The sequence below is a fragment of the Schistocerca gregaria genome, chromosome 4, assembly GCF_023897955.1.
Source record: "Schistocerca gregaria isolate iqSchGreg1 chromosome 4, iqSchGreg1.2, whole genome shotgun sequence".
Taxonomy (NCBI): Eukaryota; Metazoa; Arthropoda; class Insecta; order Orthoptera; family Acrididae; genus Schistocerca; species Schistocerca gregaria.
The window spans coordinates 300,538,205-300,559,502 of NC_064923.1; the positions used below are offsets into that span (position 1 = coordinate 300,538,205).

Genomic DNA, 21,298 nt, shown 5'->3' on the forward strand with positions numbered 1-21,298 from the left:
TACTCTGTTTTCCGGATATACCACAGATCTTCGTCTATCCTACTTCGCAAAGCGTGCAAGCATCCGAAATATGAAGAGCAGTCAAACGAAAACGGAACCCCCTAACAGCGGGACGTTGAATGGTTCAATTCAAAATTTATCATCTCACTCGTTAAGAAGTTTATCCTACTGGAAGACGAGACTGTCAATTCGTATTCCGTAACGATCGGCCGCTGAAGGGGCCACAATCGCTCCCACCCTTGCACTTCCTCGTCCGACTGAAACCGACTTCCACGCGTCTCTTCCTTCAGGTCGTCAAAGATGTGAAAATCACACTATGAAAGATTCAGGCTATACGGAGCGTGTTCCAGTGTTTCCCAACCTTATCATTGAAGCTACGAATTGATTGCTGTTCCTCCCTCGAAGAACTCGACGAGCAGCGGGAGTATCCTGTTGCACTGTTACTCCCGCCTCCACGCTGTCAATCGAACGAAGGATACAATTCAGCTATTTGGTTGGGAAACATTGCAACATCTTTCGTACAGTCCGGATCTTCCACCGTGTGATATTTCACGTCTTTGACGACCTGGTGAAATACGTGAACGTCGGTTTTATTCGGAGGAGAAAGCGCAAGAGTGGGTGCGGTTGTGGATCCATCAGAAGCCAACCGTGCTCTGCGGAAAGTAATTGATCCCCTCTCTCCCAGTGGGATAAATGTCAACGCGTGCGGTGATTAGTTTTTATGAGGGGCGTTTGAAAAATCCGTGCAAAAATAAAAACTACTTACGTGTTTGGGGTAAACCTTTTTTATTTTTCGACATATTCTCCTTTTAGACTTATACTCTTCGTCCAACGCTTTTCTAATTTATTGATCCCTTCCGAATAATAGGAATTGCCCAGGTCTGCAAAATAGCTATTAGTTGCTGCAATCACCTCCTCGTTTGAAGAAAATCTTGGTGCCACCAGCCATTTCTTCAAATTGGGTCAGAGGGAGCCAAGACTGAAGAATAGGGGGTATGTGAAACGAGCTGGAATCCTATCTCCATTAATTTTGCGACCACTACTGCTGAGATGTGTGCTGATGCATTGTCGTGAGGGGAAAAAGACTTTTTTGCCGTCCAATCGCCGGCATTTTTCTTGCAGCTCGGTTTTCAGACGGGTCAATAACTATGAATAATATGCACCTGCAATAGTTTTACCCATACCATGTAGTCTATGAAGATTATCCCTTGCGAATGCCAAAAGACAGTCACCATAACCTTTCCAGCCGAAGGAATGGTCTTCACCTTTTTTGGTGCAGCTTCTCCCTTGATAACCCATTGTTTAGATTGTTGTTTGGTCTCGGGAGTATACTAATGTTTCTTCCACAGTGATGAAACGTCGCTTTAAGTCCTGCGGATTCTTCTTGAACAGCTGCAAACAATCCTTGCAACACTTCACACGATTCCGTTTTTGGTCAAGCGTGGGCAATCGCCGGACCCATGTTGCGGGAAGCTTTCTCATGTCCAAATGTTAATGCAAAATATTATCCACCCGTTCATTCGAGATGACCACAGCACTAGCAATCTCACGCACCTTAGCTCTTCTGTCATCTATCACCATATCATGGATTTTATCAATGACTTCTGGAGTCGTAACCTCCAAAGGGCGTCCAGAACGTTTAGCATCACTTGTGCCCATATGGTCACTCCAAAAATTTTGAAACCACTTATAAACTGTTCTAATCGAAGGTGCAGTCACCATAATGTTTATCAAGGTTCTCTTTAGTCTCCTGAGGCGTTTTCCTTTTCATAAAGTAATGTTTAATCACCACACGAAATTCTTTTTAGTGCATTTTTTGACAATCACTCGACTTTCTTGATTAACACGAATGCCAAACACAAAGAAATAGACCAATATGGCTGAAGCTTGGTGTGCGTTCTTTCCCAAGATGCTACTAAATAAACATGACCTCGATACGCGCCGGTGGTGCCATCTCTCGCTCTTTGCATGGACTTTTGAAACGCTCCTCGTAATGAAACGATTGGACAGTCCCGTTGTGGTTCGTATTCTGCTTTCATCTGATACTCCTTATATACATCTTAGCTGCTCTCTCCAGATTCTGCAGTTAGCATTGATGTAGATGGGGGGCCGCCTGTGTGGCCGAGCGGTGCTAGGCACTTCAGTCCGGAACCACGCTACTGCTACGGTCGCAGGTTCGAATCCTGCCTCGGACATGGATGAATGTGATGTACTTAGGCTAGTTCGGTTTAAGTAGTTCTAAGTCTAGGTCTAAGTCTAGGGGACTGATGACCTCAGATGTTAAGTCCCAAAGTGCTTAGAGCGTTTTTTTTTTTTTTTAGTAATTTCACGCAAGAGGGTTGCTGAGTAACATTCAGTGTTAGCAAGAAGTTACAACGGCTCACCTAGCACGTGCGGCTATATTCCGACAAACATTTACAAACTACATGATATTCTGCTTTGGTAGTGTGTGGTGTCCACTCAGTTCGCGAGATTTAACAGGTCCGGGCTGTTTCCTCCGGGGTTATGTGAAGAAAAGGGTTTTCAACAGTCGTTTGCAGACAACTGGCGAATTATTAAAGACTGTCATATGGCGTGAAATCATCAGCATACCACAGGATACGTTAAAGTTTGGTACGGAAGCCTTTAGCAGTGATTTTAGGCAAGTGGGGGACATTTGGAGGTGTAATGGGGGTAAAGCAAGAAAAAATATTATTAATTTTGGTGCTGATAATATGCTACGATGTTAAAAGACCGCCGCTTCCCGTCTAACAACAGAACTCAGGCCGCGTATTCGCTGCTTTGCTCAGCAACCGTTAACTTCAGTAGCGTGCGCCACACCTCCACATATCCCCGCAGCCAAAAGTCCGATGTCTCAGGTTAACAGCGGGACACGCCAATGGGCGCGATCTGGGCAACCGATCCACCGCGTTGGGCATACATCCAAACAGAAGTGCGCTGCGGCCCGGTAGACCAAGAAGTACTATGCGCGCCGAGCTACTACAGGTACATTTGCTTGTATCACACGCATGTGATCATTAAGTCGTCCGTTTATCACGCACGGGTCAGTCAGGTGATCAGGGATAAATTCACATCAAATGATTGTTCATAATTAGCGACACTTACATCACGGGAATGAGTAGTGCCCTACGTGAAAGTTTATGGTGCTACGTTGTGCAAATGTGGCCTCGTTCGTGAACAAAGCGTGAAGCTGATATAAGGTATCACATACTATTGCGCGACACCTTTACTTCATCACCAACGTGTTCTGGGTATAATTTTTCTTTTATTCGTCCTAGGAATCATGCTATTACGGCTGTTATAAATCTTAACAACACTTTCTGGATTGTCAGATTCGAAGGGAGATGACGGAAATGTTAGTATCTCGGAAAAAGACTTATTCAATTGATAAGGCCGAGTACCACTACTTTACTGAAACGATTTATTCATTACAGTTTTGTCGAGGCTTTTTTGGTATTTTTTGACCTACTGTCTGTTGGCTTTGGTTTCGGGATCTTCGACAGACGTATATTTAATGATTTTTCTGCGGTTTAGAGAGCTGGAGTGCTGTAACTGTCGAAGGAGGACTGGTGTAGAGCTCGCGACCAAAGATTATATACGTTTCCATAGTTAAAATTTCACGTTCAAAACGCTGTGGAAAGAGAATTACTACTCAGAATGATGTCAAATTTGAACAGCATATATTACCGCGTGGGAAAACAGCAAGGAACAAAAAAAATGTAACGGAAATTTTACCAATTTTACCAATAGCCTTTACGTAAAAGGGGTCGGCTACAATACAACAAATGAATCGCAATACGAAGACTACGCACCAATATTCCATGTGCGTAACTGCAGAAGCTCGACAGTCAACAGTTGTGGCCCTATTAGATAGATAAGCCCATCAACCACAGCAAGGTCGTACCACATCGGATGGCAAAAATCGGTTTTAACTGTCCTGAGACCAAAAATGCCATAAAAAGGAAACTGACATCGGTTTTTAATTGTCATGAGGCCAAAATGCAAAACGACGTTGGTTTCTAACTGTCGTGAGATTGCCGCAAGATATATATTTAAATCGCTGTCCGCCGTTAATTGCCCCAGCCGAAATCGAGAAACAGAATCCACAACAAATCGCATTGTGTCGAACGTCATGTTCAGATTGCGTTGCGCAACGAGTGACTTCAGTCCAGTTACTTTCGTAATTGGGACGCACGTAACACCACAACCAGAAATCACACGGATTAAGATCAGTTCATTTAAACGGCCATGCTGTCCAGAAATGACTGCTGATATTTCTGGCATTTCAGAAATGTCTCTGTAACATCCGATTCACTGGCTGTGCAGTGTCCTAATCAGCGCCATTTTACATAAAAATGATTCTACCCACACATTCATGCTGTTGAAGGGTTGGAATCATGTTGGTGCGCAAAGACACTCACAGCATTCACCTGTCCTCAGGACCCATCCCCTCGATGAAATACGACCCTCCGGTAAGTGGTGCCTATACCGACACCACACAATCACCTTCACGGAATGAAGTGGCTACCGTAGATGTGGTGCGCATTTTCCATTACCCACATTCTGCATTTCTGCTTATTGACATGACCTTGTTGACATGTCCTTGGAGATGGAAATGGACTTCGTTTACCCACAGAATGTTCCATGGCCATTTGATGTCCACATCCATGTGAGTAAAAAATTTCTGAGCGAACATTTGCCTTACTGGCAGGCTCACAGAAGTCACTCCTAAGCATGAGTGATTTTAGATTTGTGATAAGGTGGGGCATTACAGCTGTCATATAATTGTATAACTTCATTTCAGATGGCGATCAGCTGTTTTTATGCTCAATGCTACCGGTTTCGATTAGTATACAATTATGTGACACAGAAGATGGTAACCAGCTTGTCACTAGAACATTTGATGTGAATAACTTCGATGTATGTAGAAAAACACGATTTCTGTTGAAACAACCTACATCTTAGGTATAAAATATTGTACTGCTAAGCTGGCTACTGTTTGCTTCGGCTCGATAATGATCTACTGATCGTAACTAATAGCACTAAGCATAAAAATAAACAGGTGATGGTCATCTACAATGAAGTTTCACAATGAGTTATTCTGTATGCATAGCAGTGAACGATGTTACGTAGAATTTTATGCATCGTGTTCGCAGGTATGTGCTTCGGACTATTCCCCGCGCATTGCATGTTTGCACACCATCTCTCGTACCCTCCTGCAGTGGTGCGGTCACATCTTCGACCGATGTCGGATTTATTGCTTTCCTCCCTCTGCTAAATTTCACTTGAAAAGGGCCTATCATTCCGTATTTTGTAATCTTTTTTTCCAGCTCCTTATCAGACATCGGACCTTATTTCATACCCTTGAGTGTTCAGGACTTCTGCAGGCTACTGGTGCACAATCATCGTTCTCGTAAAAGAACTTTATCACCAGCGCGCTATCCTTCCTGTGAATCTCGGACGTAAACTAATGACCAGTTATGTGCCGCGCTTGTATTGTGCATATTCTGACGCTTATTGGTCAAATTTTCGTTTTTTTTCCCATGATGCTTCCCCCTACATCATTAATAAGAGCAGTGGTCCTCTTTCCACAGGTTTTTAAACTTGAACTTTAATTGTGGACACCCTGTATATTTCGAAAACGTTCTGTCCACTTAGCATGTTGGATATTATTTACTTGAGCAACTTGTTTTTCTATTTGATTGAACATTTTCATTGTTTTATGAGCTATCACTTGCCTTTCGTAAGTATCGTCTTACATTACCTGTATAACCCTTCCTTCTCTGTCTTCCTCAAGCACATTTGTGACATCGCAACCTAAATGGCTAAGATGTTTAACCTGCTCTATTATTGTATTATTAATCATAATTTTTGTCCGTAGAGGTGACTTTCCTTTAAAAGCTGTTGATTTTATTTTATTTTCTGAAATCGTCAAATGGTACTTCCACCAATCTTACCTAATATACTGTCCTTTGTTGTTCATCTGCATTCTCAGTCTGCATATAAAGAGCAGTTAAGGCGGGAATTTCTGATAATCTTTATTCTCCTGTTAAAAATCACCTTCATTTTCGGAACGCATCCTTGGCATAAGAGTCTCTCCGTTGCTTGTTGCTGGAAGTGACAGAAAAAGGACATCTTAAGTCTTGTAGCTACACTTCGCCGCCGACGTGTATCAGTTTAATCAGGGACGCTGCCCTGAACCAGACATCAGGAGAAACTACTAAAATAATTGCGATTATATTTCCGATACACACATTCAGTGACACACAAGTAACTTCAACAGATCGTATATAATATCCTAACCTGTGGCAGTCCTGTTCCGAAGTTAAGTCCAATTGGTCAACACTAAAGTCTTCTCGCCAGAGAATGCACTGCCGTGGTGGTGCGATGAACTGGAGAGGTGGCGGCGACGACGACTCGAACTGTAAGTCCAACTAGCCCCTGCTAGAGCTCTCGCAGGAGAACGGTCTCCAACACGTCGGACAAGCCGCGGGACGCAGCTTATACCCTGGTGATACTAAGCTCTGCATTATTTGTTTCACGTGATGCGACGTCTGCAGCAAGCTGCAAGAATTTGCTGGCACACTCCCTTCGCCTGATGATTCGGCCGTCCTGCAGTGCAGAACTTACAGATCTTGAGGGAAGTCTAGCTTGCAGGAGTTGCGACGCATGGCCACAACTGTAAGGTTAGGAGAAAGGGACCAATAGGTCGCTGTACAAAACAATTTGGCCTGTCCGCCTTGGTGACCTTTCTGGTAGCTAAGGTACCGCCAACATATATCTCCGGATCCATAGCACGCAAATCTCCTCGCCTACACGGTTAGTATTACATTAAGGGAACGTCTCCTGGGAAGGGCGAAATTCTCTGTCAAAATGTTACTTGTAACTCGTGAAAATGGTATCCAACGATAGAAAAGATCAAAGAGGATTAGGATTTAGCATATTGTCGACGAAATGGTGATTAGAGACGGAGTACAAGCTTGTGCTCTGTAAATAAGGGCATGGAAATCGGCCGTGTCTATGTGAGAGGTATCATGCTGTCATTAAAAGATTTAAGGGAACTAGAGTGTAATCGGACGACTGTTTGAATCTCCGCCTTTCACGACGTGATTCCAGTGTATTAGCCAGTGAGTCACCTCACTAGATCGAAATATTTGGGCTGTTTCAAGTGGAGACAAAATAGCAAGATGAGGATTTTAATTTGTCCCAGCTCGAATGCTGTAGTTGATAGATCTTTGCATGCACATACAACGAATAGTTTAATGGTTGTATGACTGTGAACGACAAATTAATGACATTTTAAGTAATTTTTCTCATAAATTTTCAAGTAGCATAATTCGGCAGTAATGCAACACTCCTTTAAGGAAAATCAAATCATCTGCATGATTTCGTTGTATTACATCATAAATATCATGAGGTTACGACTGTTTCCTACTAATTCGATGAATGTATTAAAACTGGTCGGAGATTTTGGACTGTGGTGTACTCAAACCGCTTAAGTGGTCTTTTCAGATTAAATGTATGTCCACCGCCAAGATCATAAACCGATCCACGGAGACAATCGGATACTGATTGTGATGATTTCTCCAAATTAAAGGGGTGAATAATATACGAGAACACCAAGCACTTGTTTAATTTTAGCCAGTACGATTGAAATTCAACCTTATTCTCATTTTAAAGATAAAATTTTCGTGTCTAGGCACATACAAACATCTAAAAAATGTTCGAAAATTTATAAAAATGACGCACTATACCTATACATTTCTAAAAGTGGAATCGAACAACATTTTCTCGTCATCGTCACAGACTTCCGTAGAGTATCGTATTGCAATCTACAGACTCATTCTAACACTAACTGCGATGTGCACAGAGCAGGACGCTGGTTTGAGTAAACCTGCAAAAATGTAGTGCATATGTTGTTGAAGTACATACATGACCACTGCATAAAATTTTTGTGTATGCCAGCAGAATTTAAAATTTTGCTATTTTCTCAGGAAACTGCAATCGAGGTGACTGAAATAAGCTAACCACAGATTAAAACGTCATTCATATTTTTTTTTTGTTTACGTCACACATAATACTGGTACTTAAAGTGTGCTCTGTCTGCTTACAGTGATATCGTTGGCATTGATGCCGAAAGAAAATTCGATGTAATTAACTATCATCCCCAATTAACATCAAATTTTCCTATTGATGTCATTTAATGAAATATTATTACAGGTGTGGTATTATTTTCAGCTATCGTAAAAAGCCCTGTGTAAATGTACGATCACTTTCCTACAAGTTTTTTTAATTTTATTTGATGGTTTTTGGTTTCATAACCATTTACCCAACCAGAATTTACACATATAAATAAGAACTGTCTGTTCTGTTATCTGTGCACAAATATTTACATTTGTATAAGCCTATATAGCTATAATTTTTATAAAACTTGTATATAGGGACTACTCTTATTTATGCACAAATTTCTAAATTTTTTAGGGTTCCGTACCTCAGTAAGTAAAAACGGAACATTTATAAGACCACTTCGTTATTAGTTTGCCCGTCCGTTTGTCAATACCCCTTTTTCTCGGGAACGGGTAGACGTATCAAGTTGCAATTTAGGTTAAACACTAGCATCTACGGTCCCTTGGCGGCACAAAAAAAATTTACGCTTTTGAGTCAAAGATATCAAAACATATGATCCTTCATCTCACACTCACTGATCAAAATCTGTAGGATGCTTATCGCTGACCTAAAATCATGAAATTGACCAAGAAGTAAGATCTCACAGTAATAGTATAGGTAAAAAACGATAACTGTTAAATTGCAATTATATCACATAAAAATGTTACTTTACCATTTGTTGTCCATCTATTCGTCTGTCTGTCTGTTGCTGAGTTAAATCCACTTTCTCTTAGAAAAGGTGAAGATACTAGGATCTGAGATTCCTTGGATGTCAAAAAAAATAGCTATCTGTCAGAATAGTCAAAAGATACGGCCATTTATGTCACATGTTTTGATAATTGCAAACTCACTCGTCAATACAGATAAGTGGACTACGGGGGGCAGTCAAATGAAACAGAGACACAGGGAAATAAAGTAAGTAAATTGTTTATTGTTTGAAAAGTAATAGCCATAATTGTTAATACATTTATCCCACTGTGAGATAAGACGGTCAGTGCTTCATTGTAAAATGTTTGCGGTTGCCAACGTAACCATCATTGTATCCAGGAGAGCACCTCTTTGTCCGAAGCAAATCGATGACCAAGAATGTTTTTCTTCAGGGCTTCAAAAATATGGAAATCGCATGGGTAAAAATTGGGACTTAATGGAGAACGCATAAGACATTTCCAGCGAAATTTGTGCACGGCACTCGAAACAACCTTAGCAACATATGAACGGTCACCAGCAGGCCAAATGGAGACTCACAATGAGGCTCCAGTCAAATTCTGCCAGTTGCTGATATCGCTGTCTCACACGAGTACGTGGCGTCTCGGTACTCTTCGGGGCGATTTCTCCATATTCGACGCTGTTGGTCTATTTCCATCTCAATAAATCTATTTTATGGCGCTTTCTTCAAATGGTTCAAATGGTTCTGAGCACTATGGGACTTAACATCTGTGGTCATCAGTCCCCTAGAACTTAGAACTAATTAAACTTAACTAACCTAAGGACATCACACAAATCCATGCCCGAGGCAGGATTCGAACCTGCGACCGTGGCGGTCGCGCGGTGCCAGACTGAAGCGCCTAGAACCGCATGGCCACTGCGGCCGACGCGCTTTCTTCGTTGTTGTTGTTGTGTCCTTAGTCATGAGCCTGATTTGATGCATCTCTCCATGCTACTCTATCCTGTGCAAGGTTCTTCATTTCCCAGTACCTACTGCAACCTACATCCTTCTGAATCTGTTTGGCGTGTTCATCTCTTTGTCGCCCTCTACGATTTTTACCCTCCAAACTGCCCTCCAATAGTAAATTGGTGATCCGTTGATGCCTCAGAATATGCCCTACAAACCGATCCCCTATTCTAGTCAAGTTGTGCCGCAAACTCCTCTTCTCCCCAATCCTATTCAGTACCTCCTCATTGGTTATGTGGTCTACCCATCTAAGCTTCAGCATTCTTCTGTAGCACCACATTTCGAAAGCTTCTATTCTCTTCTTGTCCAAACTATTTATCGTCCATGTTTCACTTCCATACATGGTTACACTCCATACAAATATTTTCAGAAACAACTTCCTGACACTTAAATCTATACCCGACGTTAACAAATTTCTCTTCTTCGGAAACGCTTTCCTTGCCATTGCTAGTCAACATTTTATATCCTCTTTACTTCAACTATCATCAGTTATTTTGCTCCCCAAATAGCAAAACTCATTTACTAATTTACGCGTCTCATTTCCTAATCTGATTCCCGCAGCACCACCCGACTTAATTCGACTACAGTCCATTATCCTCGTTTTGCTTTTATGATGTTCATCTTATATCCTCCTTTCAAGACACTGTCCATTCTGTTCCCCTTTTTAAATATTCTAACCTACCTGCCGATGTTTGAGACCTTACATTCAACGCTCAATTCCGTAGAACGCCATTTTTCTTTCTCTTGGTAACAACGTTCTCCTGAGTAGTCTCAGCCCGGAGATCCGAATGGGGGACTATTGTACCTCGGCAATATTCTACCCAAGAGGACGCCATCGTCATTAACCCTACAGTAAGGCTGCATGCCCTCGGGAAAAATTACGGCTGTAGTTTCCCCTGGCTTTCAGCCGTTCGCTTTACCAGCACAGCAAGGTCGTACCTTGATTAATTCCCAAATACAGCTTAACATAATACTCATGATAAATTGATTTATAACTAAATATGTTATATACGTAACTAATGCACAAAATTTTCAAAGTTTCGTTCTTCTCACTGTGTAGAACGCTTGGTTAAACAAATAGCAGTAGCATACCAGCATTCAAGAGAGGGTGCTCATGAGTCACACAAAGATTCGCATGATACCGAAGAAACAGGCAGAAATTTTAGTCAATCAAAGTAAATAATGTGTAATTAGTACTGTCATTATAGTGCATTATAGTGCCATAAACTTAGTGCCCAATATATCTGTGATTATGTAGTTAACAAACGTGGTTGTCATTCGCGCTTTAGATAATGAATGTGAAGAGCGGACAAAGGAAACTATTGATTTCACAGACTGTCGAACAGCCTGTCTTTACCATCTCTACGTATAATACTTAATGTGAATGACATACAGGAGGAAGATACAATATATCCCGTTTATCCGTCCCTCATTAATCTGGATCTTCGGTTCACACGTATCATTGTCTTTTTATTTTATTATATTTTTTCTTTATAAAAATAGAGTAGCTCTACATTATTTGAGAGAACTGAATAGCGGGTACAGTTAACGACGATAGTCAACACGTTTTAAATTCAGATAACCGCTAAACATGGCTTGTACAGTATTGCATTATCCGGTTTGTTGCTTCTGTAAACTGACAGCAAAGAGAAAAAGGGTGGTAGTGTCCATTGGAGTAAAATTTGGTGCACTGCATAAAATGAATAAAGGGGAACTGATGAAGAAAACTGTTGCTGCATTTGATAATGGAACTTCAGCCGTCTCAGACTGGAAGAATAACACAGTCCCTGAGCGAAGAAAATCTCCGACCCAGCCGGGAATCTAACCCGGGCCCTGAGAATTGACATTCTGTCGCCCTGACAATTTTTTTCCTTATCTTTTTTCTTTTTTCCTAGCCACTTTTTTATTTTTCATTCTTAATTTTTGCTTTTTTTCTTTTTTAAAATTTTTCTTTTTTATTTTTTAAATTTTTTGCATTTATTTATTAAAATAAAAATAAAAATCGGTTCTCCTTCCTCCCCTTCAACCCGTCCTTTACGCTCGCCAATTTTTGCCCTCTCGACCCGGCTTCTCCGCCTTTAAAGAGAGAATGTAACTTGATGATGTGAGCTCGTGCTTCATCTGAACGACAAAGTAAGTATGCCCCTTCTGCTGCCTTTGTTTGAGACATGGCCTGAATAAAAATAAATGTAAATTCTATTGAGAAGGCATTAACATAATTGTTATGGAAACGTAAATGCATCTATAACTTTCTTTCTCCGTGTGTGGGAAAAGGGAAAGAAGCAAACTCATTATTGCTGATCAGTAAAAATCTCTTCTTCAGGAAGGTAATGAATTAAAGTAGGCTTGTGCTGCTTGATTTTACACACAAATAACATAAATATGTCTTCCTGTGGAAAGAAGGAAGGAAAGGAAGAAACTAAATAAAGGGACCACTCGGCCACCGGGGTCGGGCCTTAAGTGCTTGCAGAATGTCTACTGAGACCTGGGAGTAAACAAAAGCGAACTCTGGCGTTGAGCTAGACGTCTGTTATCATCGCCAAAAGGTCATGCAGACATGTACGATCTCCCGCGTGCCTACCGGCCGCTCGTAACTGTGATTCCTGCAATGGAATGTTGGAGTGTGCTGACAATCTCATTCGAGGTGATCGACGGGTGATAGTCAGACGCCTCACTGCTGACCTGGACATCTCCGTTGGTCTGCGCACCAGAGAGGGCTCTCAAAACTTCATTGGACTGTTGTCCTTGTGATGTTGATGCATTAATTTGTTCTTAAAGCTGTGCTGATATTCAAGACAATAAAAGCGGGTTAAAAGCCGTGAGCTATCTGGGGAAGTTAACCTTGCATTACTGAGCAACTGTTGCACCAGGTATCCAGTCCAGCTTACCAAATTCCCTAGCAGACTAACATTAATTATAATCTTTTAATAGTCATCTTATGACAATCGGTGATATATATATATATATGGGGAGGTTACTGATGAAGCAGCAAGACGTGTGGGGTGATTATATATATATATATATATATATATATATATATATATATATATATATATATATATATAAAATTTAAATAAAAAGAAATAAATCAATTTATTTTTGGACATTTATTTTAACATTGATGATCATTGTTCCGTTAAAATTTCAGCATATGAAACTTGATTCATAACTAAACTGATGTCTTATGTAGGATTGTGAAAATGTGAGTTTGTGATCCTCCAGAACACAAGAAATATAGAGCCAAGATTGAAAGACTGCATACAACACTGCATTCATAAAATAACACATGAAGAACATTGAAACGTATGCAAGAGGAAATTAACCACAACCAACCGATTCAATTTTCACCCAAAGAAGTTACGTTCGTTGCGCAATCCTGTCCGTCATGAAATTACCACACACAGGTATACTAAATTCGTACTAACTCTGTGTGACATCTTCCCGAAAAGAATAGCTGAGGGCTTCTTTGATGATTACACCACATGCTTCACGTGGTCAACTTGGTTTACAAAAAGAGTGTAACTCCACAATAATTTTGATAATTAAAATAAATTACATCGAAATACAAATTACAAAAGAAAAACCTCGAACTGGTTACTATCGTCTTAGTATTAACCTGATGGGTCAAACAATTGTATAAGCACGTGGTACTGGTCTCACAAAGTACACCCCACGTGTGTTGAACATAGAGAAAAGCTGCTATATTGAAAAATATTGTCAAGACGAGACGTTATAATCTCACGCACATTCGCATTTAAGATTCATGAACTTAGAGTTACGGATCATACACATGTGGTTCCACTTTACTCACAAAGTAGTGACAAAGCAACTACTGCAAGCTATTGTGAACTTCACACTCGAATTACGCTGCGTTGCAATTTAAGATAACATTAGATATTTTAGATCTAAACAAGAAATAAAGGTGATTAAATTTTCAGTTAGGCTGAACTTAAGAACTCCATTGTTCTACGGACTTAGCAGAGACGCGCTTAGCCGGAGATCTTACCACTTCAGACGCTCACCACGGACAGACTGCCCTGGGTCCCTACCGAGGGTGCTTAACGGATACAAACGGAAGTGACCAGAGAGGCAGCTTCCCATATCAACATGACAAGGGACGGACAGGACCATACTAAGAATAGAAACCTCTCTGCTTTTAGAAAGCGTAGCTACCTGTTCCGACGTTGGTCCTACTGTTCTCTAGCAGACAGGCTTGTCTGCTACCATAAAGCATGCAACTAGAAATACATTTGCTCATTCATCCTCTCACACAGGAGGCAAGGGGGATGACAGTATCGTATCATATAGAGTATATAAAAGAAAGCGGATGCAGGTTCCGTATGAGACTGTGTGACATGAATTACATATAAACTGTGTTTTAAAGTGTAGTAGTGTGACAGATCGTTCTTTATTATGTGTAAAAGTAACACGTTCCACTGCTCAGTCTTCTCCCAGTTAGTGAGAAACACCACAGTAAATTTAGAAGTGGAATGTATGCCGTAAATGACAACAGTTTTAAAAAATTAACATGAAAGGTATCCACCAGAGACCTTACATCCTCACCCACCATACAGCCCGATTCGGACCTTTCTACTTCCACGTGTTTGGCGCAATGAAGGATGCACTCCGCGGGAGACAGTACGTGGACGATGGGGAGGTTACTGATGCAGCAAGACGTGTTCTCCGACGTCGACTAGTGGGGTGGTACCATGCGGGCATACAGGCCCTCCCAGTAAAGAGGCGCAAGGCCGTCGCATTGAACAGAGATTATGGTGAAAAATAGGGCTTTGTAGCCAGAAGAGTGGGGAATAATGTGATGTGTTGGAATCCTGAGAAAAAAAAAAGTGTTGCATAAGTTATTGAGCACCACTCGCAGCTGGAAGCCCACTGTGAGTGCAGCATTAAAATTGAGATAATTTCGGAGATATTGTCTTGCGCAAATATCGGGAAAATAGTTGCTCTTTGGCACTGAGGTTACCACGGGAAACTTATTCTTCCATTGCTCAGACCGGTGGCTGCCTACGGCTGTTAAAACAGCGTGAAATATGCCGGTGCGTAGATTTTCCGCGTCCCCGAACACGCCGTGAGCGGTGATTTACGGCAGTTAGCTGCGTCTCGCGTCCATGGCGATGGCCATCCCAGTATTTATAACGGTCTCCCAATGCGCCTAAATTACTGCTCCGCACTGCCCTGCTCTGCCCCCGCCTGGTTGGCTGCCTGTCTCGCCTTTCGATACGAATTGTTTCTGCTCAAATCCCTGCTGCAGCTGCAGTAAACTACATTCCCTGTCCCGGCTGCTACCTCTGTGTAATTGGCATCGTCACCTCAGCGTTGAAATACATCGGAGAAGATATTCAGAAACCAGCGGTGGTTGTCTTCCGTGGGAGGAACAGCGGCCCTGAAGGACCAGGAACTATTTCCTCCAAACATCCATCTTTCGACACACCATGAAATGACTGCTGTTATCATAGCTTTATTTGATACGGACGTCACCGTCAGCTGTATTTATAAATCTTAAACTATGAATCGAACAAAAATTAGCGTCAGATCCGGTAACCTTGTTGATCAAGGCAGGGTTTGAAAAGCACGAAGACAAGCAGTAGAAACTCCCGTCGTGCACGGACTGGCATTATCTTGCTGAAATGTAAGACCAGGATGGTTTGCAATGAAGGGTAACAAAATGGCGCGTACCGCTTTGCTGCAAGGGTGCCGCTGGTGCCAAACAAAGAGGTCCTGCTACGAAAACAAATAGTACCCCAGACCATCACTACTGGTTGCTCGGCTGTATGGCGGCGACAGTAGGTTGATATCCCACGACTGCCCGCGGCCAGGAATGCTGTTGAAGGAGTAGAAATGTCTTCGGTGATGAGTCCCGCTTTCGACTGAGCCCCAACGAAGACGCATCTGAAAACGCGCCGCCCAGCAGTGGGATACCGATCTGACTGTCGTCCGCCAGACGGCCCGAAAACAAGGAGTGATGGCCTGGGGCGCCTCTGTATTCCACAGCACGACTCCTTTGGTATTCATCCGCGGCACCCTTACAGCGCAGTGGTACGTCGACGATGTTACCATTCATAACAACACTTCCTGGGCTTACGTTGAAGAAACGAAATACCCGCCCACATGCAATGAAAATTTCTACTGCTTGCCAAACCCTACATTGACCAGCAAGGTCGCCGGATCTCTCACCAGTTGAGAACGTTAGGAGCATCATGGGCAGTGACTGCCAACTAACTCGGGACTTTTTCGATCTAAACCACTTATTTGGCTGAAATTGGCACTACAACCCTCATGAGGACAACCAACAATCGTCTCAATCAGTGTCAACCCTAATAACTGCTCGAATAAGGGCCACAGATGAACCAAGGCGTTATTGACATGCTTAGTCTCTGAAGCTCTTTCACTTGAACAAGTCATTCCATTTTTAAGAAATTTTTAATCATTTGTTTGTGTATATACGTAGGTGACATCTAAACATCTACTGATTTCCGACTTAGTTGTGATAATTCCTTCGTGGCGTGTCGCTTTCTTTTCCTTTCCTTAGAATTCATTTTATATCAAACCGATTTCACTGTTGCATTACACAATCTTTAGGTCTGTCTCTGGTACAAGGTGATCACTTGGATACCGGGAGAAGGCCAGTCGTGAAACAGATGTTGATAGCCAGTAAGAATGTTGTTCCTAGTTTCTTTCGCTTCGTAAATAAAGATAGGCCATGTTTGTCTCATAGTAATTTAGAATTTATATTATGTGTAAGTGGCATTTTAAATGCACTTTTACGTAAATACCAGGCGTGGACCTCTAGTAGTGGGAACTATTTATTTACAGCTCGTACAAAATAGAAATGTGTTTCAAAGTTTTACTGACCTTCAAAGTAGTCACTAGCATTGTGTATAACCCATTGCCAAGGATGTGGAAGTCGTATGATACTCTTAGCAGTGCCATTTGTGTTGACAGTTCGAGCGGCGCGGTCTATTGCCAGACGAATTTATAGCAGTTCTGAAGTGAATGCCGTGAAGTGTGACCTTCAGTTTAGAAATCGAGTTGAACTCGCGAGGGCTTATGTTAAGGGAGTGCAGTAGGTGGTTTAGGACTTAGCAGTCCCATCAGTCAAACAAATTAGTAGGAGCTTGCACTGAACGTGCTTGAGCATTGTCCTGCAAAATGAAGATCAGGTCCTGCAAAAAGTCTCATAACGTCTGTCTTTATGCTGTTAATTTTTGGAACACAACCCACGACCAGCTTAGAGACTTTTCCGGCCCCAGCGATGCCGGAGTTTTGATGTTTTACCGGATTCCTGAGATTCACGGTACACTAGTGAAATGGTCGTACGGGAAAAACCCCACTTCATTGCTACCTCGGAGACGCTATGTCCCTCGGCTCGAGCACCGACTACAACACAACGCCCAATCTCACTTAAGTCTTAGTAACCTGCCATTGTAGCGGCGGTAACCGATCTAACAACTGCGCCAACACTTGTTGTCTTACATAGGCACTGTCGACCGCAGCACTATATTCTTCCTGTTTACATATCTCTGTATTTGAATACGCTTGCCTACACCAGTATCTTTGGGCTTCAGTGTAAATGTCTGAGACTGAGACAGCGGGTGAAACGTAGAAATCAACGTTCTCACAGATGTAATCGCCAACTAGCTCCTTTAGGGAATATGAGACTGTGAGGCTCTCTTCCTCACCGAACTGAGGTCATTTTCGAAGCCAAAAGCGGTGTTACACGGTATTAGTCTGATGTATCGTAGGGATAACAAGGTTTCTTTTTTGTACTGTGTGTTCATTAACAATAAGACTGGAAATCCATACATACGCTTTTCAAGAAACGTCAGGCCTCCTGTAGTAGCAGCTGAATTGAAGAGCCCATACCAGGACAACTGTAATTAATGTGGTTTTGTGTTGCAGACACGCTGTCGGATCCCATCAGCTGCGACACGCTGGCAGGCACTGTGGCCGAGGACGAGGCGTCGATACAGTCTGAGCCGGTGCACGCCACGGTGCCGACCTCGGCATCGGGCGGCGGTGGGGGCGGTGGAGGTGGAAGTGGAGCCGCACCCAGGCCGCTGCGACTCGACATCCTGCCTCCGCCCCCGTCCAACCCCCGGAGAACGTCGCCACAGGTACGTGTTCGCCTTGGGCGTCGTGTCGCTCATGTACGATACCCGCTGCATAAGGAAAATAAAAAGTAAGAAAGAAGGAAAATTCTTGGGCCTCCAGTCGCGTCATATGGTTAAAATGCCACGAACATGTATTTCTCGGCCGTTGTCAAGTGGAATGACTACGGATGAGCTACTGGTACGCTCTCATATGCTGTACGCCACATAGGAGCATACGTTGACTTTGCGTTCGATGCGCCCGCTTCCGCCTTGGGGTCGCAAGATCCCACGACATCCGAGCCGTAGGCCACCGTCTCTAAATAGAGTGTTGTCGATGACTCTGATTTGAATGACTTCTTCAACACACTGCCCCATAAACTGTTGCTGCGAGTCACGTTAGAGGTGTCCTCAGATTTGCTTGGTTGACCATTTTCTAGAGCACGCTCAGGTAAAGTACGAGGGTTGTCCAGAAAGTAATGCACCACTCTTATTTTCTCAGCCGAAAACAGCGCTACGAATGCGAAACGTTATCTGTGTATTACTTAAAATATCCTGAACGAGCCAGCCAAGTTCCCGTCACTTCCGGCAGATAGCGTAGCTGCAGGAGTTTAAAATGGCTTCCGTAGGTTATATACGTTACAAGCAACGTACCGTCATTGACTTTCTCACCGCAGAGAAAGAAACCATCGGGAATGTTCATTAACGCTTGTACAACGTCTATGGAGCATCTGCTGTCGACAGAAGCACAAGTAGTCACTGGGCACAGAGGGTGAGGTCATCAGAAGGCGGTTCGGCGGAGCTCCGCGATGTGCATCGGTCGGGGAGACAATCCACGGTTCTCACTCCTGACACACCTGACATGGCTCCCTCAGACTTCCACTTGTTTTGGCCATTAAAAGATGCCATTCGCGAAAAACATTTTGAGGACGAAGAGGTGATTCACAAAGTGAAGCTCTGGCTCCGCCATCAGGATAAAGGCTTACAGACCTTTGTTTCGCGTTGGAGGAAGGCCATAGAACTGGATGGTAAAATAGGGTGTGTAGATAAAATTTCATTCTCTCGGGTGTGTAATTCTCAATTGTTTAATAAAAAATTGTTGAAGAAAAAAGCGTGTGGTGTATTACTTTGTCTGCAACCTCATAAATTTTTAGGGTAGCAAAGTTTACGCGGTTCACAAACAAGTGGCGCATACTACCTCCTTTCCTTAAGTTACTAAAGACTTCGGCGTCAGAACAGGCATCTGGCTGCAAAGTTGAATAAAATAAAATTTTCAATGCCTGCCGGTGCGGCCGCTGTGCTAGATGGGATTGAAGCCGTCGGCACACGCACTTTGCATTCGAATGTTGAGCCTGCAGAGTTTCTGACGTCATAGCGTGGAAGAAGCACGTTGTGGAGTCTTTACGAACGTGCAGAGCAATACGTAGCATGTCATATGTTCTGAGCGTGCGTCTGAACGCAGTCGAGATGGAAGAAGGCCACCTACTTCACGTGCACGCCATCTACACACCTGGAAATGGAAAAAAGAACACATTGACACCGGTGTGTCAGACCCACCATACTTGCTCCGGACACTGCGAGAGGGCTGTACAAGCAATGATCACACGCACGACACAGCGGACACACCAGGAACCGCGGTGTTGGCCGTCGAATGGCGATAGCTGCGCAGCATTTGTGCACCGCCGCCGTCAGTGTCAGCCAGTTTGCCGTGGCATACGGAGCTCCATCGCAGTCTTTAACACTGGTAGCATGCCGCGACAGCGTGGACGTGAACCGTATGTGCAGTTGACGGACTTTGAGCGAGGGCGTATAGTGGGCATGCGGGAGGCCGGGTGGACGTACCGCCGAATTGTTCAACACGTAGGGCGTGCGGTCTCCACAGTACATCGATGTTGTCGCCAGTGGTCGGCGGAAGGTGCACGTGCCCGTCGATCTGGGACCGGACCGCAGCGACGCACGGATGCACGCCAAGACCGTAGGATCCTACGCAGTGCCGTAGGGGACCGCACCGCCACTTCCCAGCAAATTAGGGACACTGTTGATCCTGGGGTATCGGCGAGGACCATTCGCAACCGTCTCCATGAAGCTGGGCTACGGTCCCGCACACCGTTAGGCCGTCTTCCGCTCACGCCCCAACATCGTGCAGCCCGCCTGCAGTGGTGTCGCGACAGGCGTGAATGGAGGGACGAATAGAGACGTGTCGTCTTCAGCGATGAGAGTCGCTTCTGCCTTGGTGCCAATGATGGTCGTATGCGTGTTTGGCGCCGTGCAGGTGAGCGCCACAATCAGGACTGCATACGACCGAGGCACACAGGGCCAACACTCGGCATCATGGTGTGGGGAGCGATCTCCTACACTGGCCGTACACCTCTGGTGATCGTCGAGGGGACACTGAATAGCGCACGGTACATCCAAACCGTCGTCGAACCCATCGTTCTGCCATTCCTAGACCGCCAAGGGAACTTGCTGTTCCAACAGGACAATGCACGTCCGCATGTATCCCATGCCACCCAACGTGCTCTAGAAGGTGTAAGTCAACTACCCTGGCCAGCAAGATCTCCGGATCTGTCCCCCATTGAGCATGTTTGGGACTGGATGAAGCGTCGTCTCACGCGGTCTGCACGTCCAGCACGAACGCTGGTCCAACTGAGGCGCCAGGTGGAAATGGCATGGCAAGCCGTTCCACAGGACTACATCCAGCATCTCTACGATCGTCTCCATGGGAGAATGACAGCCTGCATTGCTGCGAAAGGTGGATATACACTGTACTAGTGCCGACATTGTGCATGCTCTGTTGCCTGTGTCTATGTGCCTGTGTTTCTGTTAGTGTGATCATGTGATGTTTCTGACCCCAGGAATGTGTCAATAAAGTTTCCCCTTCCTGGGACAATGAATTCACGGTGTTCTTGTTTCAATTTCCAGGAGTGTATCTTAGTGCAGTCTCGTGAGAGGTCATATTGACATTCTGTTGAAGCCTATAAGTATATCTGCCATTTCTAAGCACCAGTAAATTGACGATTTCTCGAAAACCGGTCATTACTCGAGTGATTTGTTGTAATGAAATGGCAGGAAACGTCGTATTGATAGTTAAATTCGCGTATTCCGTAAGTATGCTGCTTCAAGCAAACAGCACTTTGAAGACCACCTAACAGAAACGCACTGATCTTGATACAGTTTGTTATAATTAAACGCTGGAGCTTTACGAATTGCAGCCGTCGGGGAGGCCATCCACGGCTTCACACCTGACAGCCCTGACCGAGCGCCCTCGGACTTCCACTTCTTTGGGTCATTACAGGATGCCATTCGTGGAAGAAATTTTGAGGACGGTAAGGAAGTGGTTCACACATGAAGCACTGAC

At 43.7% G+C, this 21,298-nt stretch overlaps 1 protein-coding gene across 1 annotated transcript in view; it reads left to right on the plus strand.

Annotated features, from left to right (window-relative positions):
* LOC126365874 (carboxyl-terminal PDZ ligand of neuronal nitric oxide synthase protein) overlaps nucleotides 1-21,298 on the plus strand; it is an 856,744-nt gene that overhangs the window by 773,335 nt on the left and 62,111 nt on the right. The window contains exon 7 of the mRNA XM_050008564.1: nucleotides 17,753-17,967. Coding sequence (XP_049864521.1) covers nucleotides 17,753-17,967 — 215 coding nt within the window. The remainder of the gene's footprint in view (nucleotides 1-17,752; nucleotides 17,968-21,298) is intronic.